The sequence below is a fragment of the Penaeus vannamei genome, chromosome 1, assembly GCF_042767895.1.
Source record: "Penaeus vannamei isolate JL-2024 chromosome 1, ASM4276789v1, whole genome shotgun sequence".
NCBI classification, from domain to species: domain Eukaryota; kingdom Metazoa; phylum Arthropoda; class Malacostraca; order Decapoda; family Penaeidae; genus Penaeus; species Penaeus vannamei.
Window position 1 is genome coordinate 11,251,591 of NC_091549.1, and position 10,000 is coordinate 11,261,590.

A 10,000-nucleotide genomic window follows, 5' to 3' on the forward strand; every position below is an offset into this window, starting at 1 on the left:
AGTAATAGTAATAATAATAAAAGATAATAGACAGAAATAATAATAAATAATAATAATAGACAGAAATAACAATAAATGATAATAATAAACAGAAATAATAATGAAAAATAATAACAGACAGAAGATAATAAACAAAATGACCCAACACCTGCTCACTCCCAAAAGAAAGAAATACCACCCCATATGACGACCCCTTCCACACGCAAATCTCATTCCTCTTTCCACGCAGAGGGCGACTACGACGAGCTGCCCTCCGGTCCCGCTCGCCCCGTGGTCCCGCCCCTCGCCCCGCTGCCCCTCAACCTCGCCACCATCAGGGAGTCGAGGGAATACCCACAGACCCTGAGCATCGTAAGTGACTCTCGTGTCGGTTGAAGACTTTCGTTGTTTTTTTTTTTACAATTTCCTGGGTACGTCAAAGTCCTAATTTCTTTAGAGTAAGCTTGGCGTGTCGAATCTATTGTTGACTTTACTTAACTGCGGGTATCAAAGTTGTCTTTTTCTTTGCAAAGTACTGGGCATCTGTCTTTTCCTCTATCGTTCTCAGTTTCTAATCACGTATTCTGTGTTTTTCTTGAATACGAAAATGAAGAACATTCTTTCCTTGTAGAAAATAATAGTTCGACCTAATTTTCTCTCTCTGTAAAGTGCCGATTTTAAGAAATTTTCTCTCCATCTTAAAAAAAAAATCTCTAAAAATACCGATTCTTTCCCAAACTCTCTCTCTCTCTTATAATATCTTTATCACAAAAATCTGGTTCTATTTTCTCCACGAACCAATACTGATTATGTTTCTTTTCCAGACGATCTCGTTAGAAATCCCAATATTATCTTTTTTTACTGACTGTTATCTTAGTAATATAAAAATGCGTCTTTATTTCCTTCCTCAGTGGCTGTTTTTGCCTTGGCTTACTGGGCCCTTTGTGCTAATGTGCAAAAAGTTTTATATTGATGATAGTAATAATGATAACAGTAATGATAATGACAATAATGATAATACTAATGATTATAATAATTCAATAATAATAATAATGATAATAATAATAATAGTAATTATAATAATAACGATAATACTAATGATAATGAAAATAATGATGATAATAATAATGATGATGATGTTGAAATGATAATGATACTGATGATAATAATAATAATAATGATGATGATGATGATGATTAGGATAACAATGATAATGATAATGATGGTAATGCTAATAATAATAGTCATAATAACAATGATAATAATATTCATTACTATCATCATTACAACTTCAAAACAACAGTAATAAAAATCGTAAAGATGATATCGGTGATGATGATAATGATGATAACATCAAAAATGATAATAAGGACAATAAATATAACCCCGGTGATGATGATAATGATGATCACATCAAAAATGGTAATAAGGATGATAAATATAACCCCGGTGATGATGATAATGATGATAACATCAACAACAGTGATAATAACACTGATAATAAGGCCAATCATAAGAATAACCCCTATTCTTCTCGCCCCCCAGGACGGCGAGGCAGCCCCCCCGCCGGTCCCCACGCGGCCGGAGCGAACCAAGTCCATCTACACCCAGCCGGTGGACAACACTGACTCCCCCGTGTATCACCAGCCAGTTGGACGGTGAGTTTGGAGACGGAGGCTGTTATTGGGCGTGTCTTTGTGGGTGTGGGTGTTTTTTTTTTAAATGTTTTTGGTGCGTTTTGTTTTGTTTCCTGTGTTTTTGTTTGCTTGTTGTTTTTAAAGGTTTTGAGCAGGGGCGGGTCCAGAGAATTTACTGGTGGAGGGGGGGGGGCACAGGGGGTAACAACAATAAATCTGGGGGGCCGACCAAAAGAAACAAAAATTTAAGACTGCCCACTTCAGTACTTATATTGTATAGTTATACATTGTATATATTTTCATCTTGCTGTGTATTATATATTACTATATGTTAATATTATATATATATATATATATATATATATTATATATATAAATATCATATATTAATATATAAAGGTTCAATGATTCTTGGGGGGGGGGGCACACGAGGTGGTCAATCAGATTGCCACCATGGAAGACTCGCCTCTGGTTTTGAGGTCTTGGTTTAACCTGCCTTTCTGTCTTTTAGGGACAGCACGTGAATTCTTCTTATTAAAGGAATCAAATTGTATTCTGCACATGCAAAATTATAAATATTAAAAGAAATGACAAATTCAGGTCTTTTTACCTCTAATATCACATTGAAGTTTAAATATCCGCGCTTTCCGAGTTTCACACACGTATGAGAGCAGACGAAATAACCTTATCTTCTTTATATAAAACTCAATAGTAACCGAGTCAATGAATTTGACGACCAAGGTCAGCAATCATGGAGGTGATGAGAATATTATTGATATAGTGGTATTATTTTGTTCATATCTATTTTCGTTATTATTGTCATCACTTTTATTATAGGCATTTTTGTTATCATTAGGCTTATTAGGCATAACCATTATCTTTTCTATTACTATTATTATTATCATTATTATTATTGTTATTATTATTATTATTATTATTATTATTATTATTGTTGTTGTTGTTATTATCATTACCAATGTTCTGCTTCATATTATTATTATTATATTGTTATTTTGCTGTTTTCATGTTGTAATTATCATTATCGTTAATGATAATTATTATTATTATTATTATCATTAATTATTATTATCATTAATGATAATAATAATAATGATATTAATAATAATGATATTATTATTATTATCCTTATTATTATTATTATTATTTTTATTATTATTATTATTATTATTGGAATGTCTCCGAAAGTCCAATTTCACTTTATCCTAGTGCTCCCTATAGGGCCGCCCCCATTTTCGTTGCCAATCCTCACATAACATTTACTTTTACTTTTTCATACTCTTTTTTGGCAGTATGTTCGTTATAATTAGCTGATTGTCAACTTCAGGTTAGCTTATTAGTTCAGATTGAGTAAATCTATTATTCATTTTATTTTATCAGTATTTTTCGTGTTCCAATAATGTAAACTGTCAAAATCAGCTGTTTTTGATGAGCGAACTCAGTTGCTGGAGAGCCGTGATAACGAGTGGTTGAACGCTAAAAACGGGTGATATTTCTGTGTTGCACCTGCTAGTTAAGGGCGTCTTCTGTAGCGTCCTTAACTCTTAATACCGTATTTAGTTTAATCCTAATCCACCTAGTCCGTACCGAAGACGACACTCTCCGCTGCCAGACTGCGCGACAATAATGTTCAGTAAAAACTGTCGTACTCACTATTCTATCAGCACCGTTATCATGTAAACATGTCGGAGAGGAGAAATGTCGCGCGTGAAATTCGCTCTTTTGGGAGATTTCATGTTTTATTTTTCTTTCTTTCTTTTTGTAATGTCATGTTTTTGGTAATCATATTTAAGAAACTATTTAAGACATCTCTTAGGTTTCAAAATATCTATTGTATTTAATTAAAACTGAGACTCTTACTAATGTTTTCATAATGCTAATTATCTTATGCCTTTTTTATCTTTGCGCTGCTTTGCCTCCTAATTGTTTAAAGTGTTCTGTAAATGATAATATAAACTCAGATGCTTCTGAAGACCAACTTTTCCTTCCCTTCATCCCAGACGTACCTACATGATTGAAGACAAGGCATTAAAAAGATATTCATATTAATCAATTCTTTATGCCTCCCAATGTTCCCAAAATTGAAAACTAAGACTAGCATCATATCAAAGTAAGAAAGTTCGTACCTCTATTTTCTGCATACATTTCTTCAAGATTATCTGTTTCAAATATGATTTGTTTAGAATCTTAAGTTAATGGACTGTCTCTTTAAATTTCTATCAATTCTTGTGATGTTCCTGGTCTGATATAGTGATGGTTCTGACCACTGTTGTTGATGTGAAGATCCTGATCTCGTATTTCTGGGCGTGTGGGAATAGGTTTTGCAAATATAAAGGGTTGGAGCTGAGGTATGTTTTTTTTTATTGCTGAACAATCTGTGGTATTTTGAAACATTTCTGTGCAATGTTCTCTTCACACATAAATGTTGCATGCTGTGTAGGGTAGCGTTTGGAGCAAGTCATGCACTCATACCTGTAAATAAGCAACAAAATCATCCAAAAGATATCTATTCAACATTCACCCTTCATGTCCTTACGCATATGATATAGAAGACGATATTAAAGATATTCCCTAAAGATTTGCAGTCCGATATACAATTTGTTTGGATAAATAAACCTTGCAATTTGCATTCAGGCACTGCAATGTTAAAAGATTTTTCTGACAATTGATATTCATTTATTATATAGATTGGAGGAAAGGTGACTGTTATAGAAAGTTATAGTCAGTCACTCAAGATGCAGTTTGATCTTCATATGATAATTACGAAGCACAAGTAGGCTTACTTATAAGGGAAACATGATTATTTATGAAATATTATATTTTTTCATGATAACGATCTTATATTTATAGTAGTAAAATGGGTAACAAAACTGCTCTAACATCTATAAAACCAATCTTTATTTCAATGAAACTCAAGTACAAAAATGACATTCGTCAATTAATATCCATTGCGCAGTTTCCTCGGACTTGTATTCTTGTTAATTTTATTGTAAAGTAGTAGAGAAAAATTCAGTACATAATTCTTCTTTAAAACACTGGCTCATATTTGATTTAAAACGTCAACTTGTGTGACCCTGACCATATAATTTTTGTTTCACTAACCTGGAAATATGACTTCCATGCTCGCAGCTTCTGAACTTTAAAGATTCCTCGTAGGATTATATTGGTTTTTATATTCATTACCATAAGTTAATTCCTTTATCAGAATATTTGATAATTCGTGTAAATATATACAATTTCATTTTCATAATAAATACTACGTATGGAAGTTCTAAGACGATCGATGTTATTGCCGAAAATAACTCTGAATGGCAACTTAAGCGATGGCACCCATGAAGTTCATGACGGACACGTGACGTAACAGTACATGATTGGTGGGATTAACGTGTCCCTTCTGCGCATGTGCAGGATTAATAAATGAGCTAAATATTAAAGCCTGGCCTAGAGGTGCATTAAAAGTTGATCCTGGACGCTTCCAAGGCGCATGCGCACTACAGATCTGGATTAAACTTTAATACTGGATTAACTTTTATGACACGTACAGAAGACGCCCTAAGTATTTGGAGCCTTCGTGTATACCTAGGGGGTGTGCTAGTTGTAATAGATTATTATGCCTTCGTTTAATTGGATTGGATTTTTTTGCCTTTCGTTCATATCGTTATGCTCAATTTGCGTTTTTTTCCTTTTCTTTTGGTTTTCGCTTTAATTGGTCATATCAGATGTTCCTTCTGATTAGTGATTTGGACACAAATTAATTTAATTAATATTAATTCGTGTAAACAATGAGTTTTCTCATGATTTTATGAATCGTCGAAGTAGCAGTCATAATCATCATTACTATTAGAGTAGTATCGTTGCCATTATTATCATTATCAACATAATCAGTAGTCATCAGTCATTAAATATTAGTCCTCAATCATCAGTATTAGTATTGCTATTTTTATCATTACTACTATTATTGTTATTGTTATCGTTATTATCATTATTATTATTGACATATCATTATCGTTATTATGATTACCGTCATTGTTATTATTGTCAATGATTTTGCTCCAATTACTATCATCAATATGATCATAATTATTATCATTATACCTAATACTGTTGCTATAACCATTATATATATATCACTGTCATCCTCATTAATACCATAATATACTTCCATCCTCTTTAAACCTCACCAACCAACCCGCTCAAGGTGCTGTCACACTAGCATTTTTTCCGTCAATTTTTTGACAATTTTATTTAACATCAATACAAACATTCTCGAATATAACTCTTGATTTGAGTATGCTTGACTGGAAAAGTTGACGTTAAGGTTTTTTAGACGGAAACGATCATTATCCTCTGACTAGAAAATCGACAATTCGCTCAAAAATTGACAAAATTTCAGATAATTTTCAAAAAATTGACGGAAAAAGTGCTAGTGTGACAGCATCTTAACGACAACACACATTGTCCGAATCCTTTGCCGACAGACCTCTTAGTGGGAGCGACGGCAATGTGGGCCCCGTCCCTACTAAGCCCAAGTCGAAGGAGGCGCAGCGGGAGGAGGTCCTCGGGAAGCTGCGTCAGGTGGTGAGCGTCGGCAACCCGCAGAAGAAGTACCGTCTGGAATATAAAATTGGACAGGGGTGAGGAGCTGTTTTTTCTTTCTTTTTTCTTGTTCTTTCTTTCTTTCTTGCACTGTTTATTTCGTTCTTTTCTTTCTTTCTTTCTCTGTTCATTTCGTTCTTTTCTTTCTTTCTTTTCATTCTTTCGTTGTTTTTCTTTCTTTCTGCCCTTTTCTTTCTTTCTTTTTTCTTTTATTTTAAGTGTTATGTTTGTTACTGTTTTTTTCTTGTGAATAGGATGATAGGAATTGTAATGGCAGTAGTAATAAACTGATGATGAAGATGATAATAGTAATAGAAGAATGGTAATAAACGTCATGATAATGATAACTATGATATTGATATTATTGTTGCTATAATTATTTTTATTATTGTTTTTTTTTGTTGCTGTTATTGTTGTTTTTGTTGTTGATATTATTGTTGTTATTGGTATTATTATTATCATTATTATTACATTTATTATTATTATTGCTGTTGTTTGTTTTTTATATTAATTATGGAATTAATGATAATGACAGAGATCATTATGTGATTATTTTTCGATACTATTTTAATGTTTGGTATTTTATTATTCATAATATCGTTGATGTAGTGATCGTTACCGCCCTATGACGCCAACAGACGCATTACAATTTCTACACATCAAGCCATTCCCTCACGCCATGCCCTCCTTATACCCGCGATGCGCCCTCGTCATACCCTCGCCATTCCCTTTTAATACCCACCCAAATAAGGTCCTTCACCGCCTCCTTCGCCCACTCCCCCAGGGCCTCCGGCGCCGTGTACACCGCCCTGGACCTGCAGACGGGGGAGATGGTGGCCGTCAAGCAGATGATCCTGGAGAAGCAGCCGCGACAGGAGCTCATCATCAACGAGATCCTCGTCATGCAGAAGAGCCGCCACCTCAACATCGTCAACTACTTGGATTCGTACCTCGTCAGCGGCGAACTCTGGGTGAGGCTTCGGGGCGCTCTCTCGCTCGAGTGATCTTTCGTTTTTTCTTTCTTCTCTCTCTCTGTCTGTCTCTGTCTCTCTGTCTCTGTCTGTCTGTCTCTCTGTCTCTGTCTGTCTGTCTGTCTATCTGTCTCTGTCTGTCTGTCTCTCTCTGTCTCTGTCTGTCTGTCTATCTGTCTATCTGTCTCTGTCTGTCCGTCTCTCTCTGTCTCTGTCTCTGTCTCTGTCTCTCTCTGTCTGTCTCTGTCTGTCTCTGTCTGTCTCTGTCTGTCTGTCTCTCTCTCTCTCTCTCTCTCTCTCTCTCTCTCTCTCTCTCTCTCTCTCTCTCTCTCTCTCTCTCTCTCTCTCTCTCTCTCTCTCTCTTTCTCTCCCTCTCTCCCTTCCTTTCTTCTCTCTCTCCCTCCCCCTCCCTACCTCCATTTCTCTCTCTGTCTTTCTCTCTCTCTCTCTCTCTCTCTCTCTCTCTCTCTCTCTCTCTCTCTCTCTCTCCTCTCTCTCTCTCTCTCTCTCTCTCTCTCTCTCTCTCCTCCCTCTCTCTCTCTCTGCTCTCTCCCTCTCCCTCCCTCCCTCCCTCTCTCTCCCTCCCTCCCTCTCTCTCTCTCTCTCTCTCTCTCTCTCTCTCTCTCTCTCTCTCTCTCTCTCTCTCTCTCTCTCTCTCTCTCTCTCTCTCTCTTTCTTTCTCTCTCTCTCTCTCTCTCCCTCCTCCCTCCCTCCCTCCCCTCCCTCCTCCTCCTTTCCCTCCCCTCCTCCTCCTCCTCCCTCCCCTCCTCCTCCTCCTCCCTCCCCTCCTCCTCCTCCTCCCTCCCCTCCTCCTCCTCCTCCCTCCTCCTCCTCCCTTCCCTCCTCCTCCTCCTCCCTCCCCTCCTCCTCCTCCTCCCTCCCCCTCCTCCTCCTCCTCCTCCTCCTCCCTCCCCTCCTCCTCCTCCTCCCTCCCCCTCCCTCCTCCTCCTCCTCCCTCCCCTCCTCCTCCCTCCCTTCCTCCTCCTCCCTCCCTTCCTCCTCCCTCCCTTCCTCCTTCCCTCCCTTCCTCCTTCCCCTCCCTACATCCGTCTCTCTCTCTACATATATATATTTATATATTTATATATATGTATTTCTCTTTCTCTCTCCATCTTCGTCTTATCTCTCCCCTTATCAGTCATAAGGCGCCCTCTGGCGTGTCCTATCTATTATCTCCTGCCGTGTGGATGTTGACGTCTTCGTTATCTCAAAGTACATGCAACGGGAAGTGTTTCAGAGAAATGTATCTTAATGTATCCGTGTTATGTATCCATAAGATCTTTAAACATTTTATATTCCTGGCGTTTATGGCGACAGAAAATGCAAATACACTCCTTGTACGTGTCCACAAATACGCACACACACACGCACACGCACCGGAGAGGCCCTCGATCACAGGAAAGCGCCCTTCTAGCTTGGAGGCTCCGAGCTGGCCGAGAGTCAGCGCACCTCGGACTGTGTGCAAGGGGCATTTGGGCAGTTTGGGCAATCCGTTTCGGAGTGCAAAGGCGATTGGTTATCTGTACTACGGCTATAGGATAGGGCAATTGATATGGGGTTAATGGCATCAGGGCGTATTTACAACACAACATCGTTTCATATGTATAGACATATAGGCATACACTAATAAAAAATGCATATATTCACTGCGAGATTGTGAGTCAGGTAAAGAGGAGAGAGAGAGAGACAAAGAGAAAGAGAGAGAGAGGGGGGGGGGGAGAAAGACAGAGAAAGAGAAAGAAAGAGAGTGAGTGAGAGGATGAAATATTGCCATGCAGTCTCTTTGGGCACATTGAAACAGGAGGATTAGAATGAAACGAAAATCCTACGGGTAGAATTCAGTAATATAAAACCACGCAGGATGTTGTGCCTATTACTGTGCGACTGTTAATGGCAGCGGCACTACAATAGACGCAATAAATTATCCTATTTTCGAATTACTACGCGCGCGCGCGTGTGTGTGTGTGAGACAGAGAGAGAGAGAGAGAAAGAGAGAGAAAGAAAGAAAGAAAGGATATGAAATTCAATATAGTATTGTTTTGTGAAATGTATCAACGCAGAATACTCAACAAGTGCTCAGCGACCAAGGCGTCAATCAATAGTCTCTGTTATCTCGCCTGATTTGAGTTTTGAGTTTTCGGCCTTAATAAAAATCTAATGTTAATACTGTTACTGGCAATATTATTATTACAATGTCATTAGGAATACCAATAGCAATGTAAAATGAAAAATATTTCCAAATATCAAGGAAATGGGTAAACAGGTGGGATAAGTTGGACGTGATTGCGTCACAGGTGACCAAACGCTTGTAGAGCCAACGACGTATAAACAATTGCGAAACTAAACGCACTGTGGGCATACATGTTCGTACATGCCATTCCCAGTAGTAGCGGATTAGCAGCATAGGATGTAGCCCTACCATATAACCATGGAATAGAGAACCAATCGCTTTTGCATTCCGATGGGGGTTGCCCCCCCCCCCCAAACGGCCCAATTGCTACTCCCACAAAATCTAAGGTGCGCTGACTCAGGAAGCTCGGAGCCTCCAACAGGCTTGGCCGCTTTTCCGTTGCAGCATTTCTGCCGTTTTTTTTAAATATTAGATGATAAAGAAAACGGATATAAATAGTAGAAATGAAACATACACTGCCATAAACATATGAATATTAGATTACAGTGCATAGGGTCAGGGTCTGATGATTATAAGATTTCCCTGCACAACTTTCTTGTTTATTGCTCTGCATAAAACACTATAAAATAAATACATTATTAAGCCAATAATGTAACAACACTCAACAT

The 10,000-nt window shown here is 37.8% G+C and overlaps 1 protein-coding gene across 5 annotated transcripts in view; it reads left to right on the forward strand.

Annotated features, from left to right (window-relative positions):
- The window catches only part of LOC113816545 (serine/threonine-protein kinase PAK 2-like), a 26,647-nt gene that overhangs the window by 10,540 nt on the left and 6,107 nt on the right, over positions 1 to 10,000 (forward strand). For all 5 annotated transcript variants that reach the window (XM_070139972.1, XM_070140088.1, XM_070140030.1 and 2 more), the window contains exons 5-8: positions 230 to 351; positions 1,525 to 1,637; positions 6,113 to 6,268; positions 7,015 to 7,201. In XM_070139972.1, the coding sequence (XP_069996073.1) occupies positions 230 to 351; positions 1,525 to 1,637; positions 6,113 to 6,268; positions 7,015 to 7,201 (578 nt within the window). The remainder of the gene's footprint in view (positions 1 to 229; positions 352 to 1,524; positions 1,638 to 6,112; positions 6,269 to 7,014; positions 7,202 to 10,000) is intronic.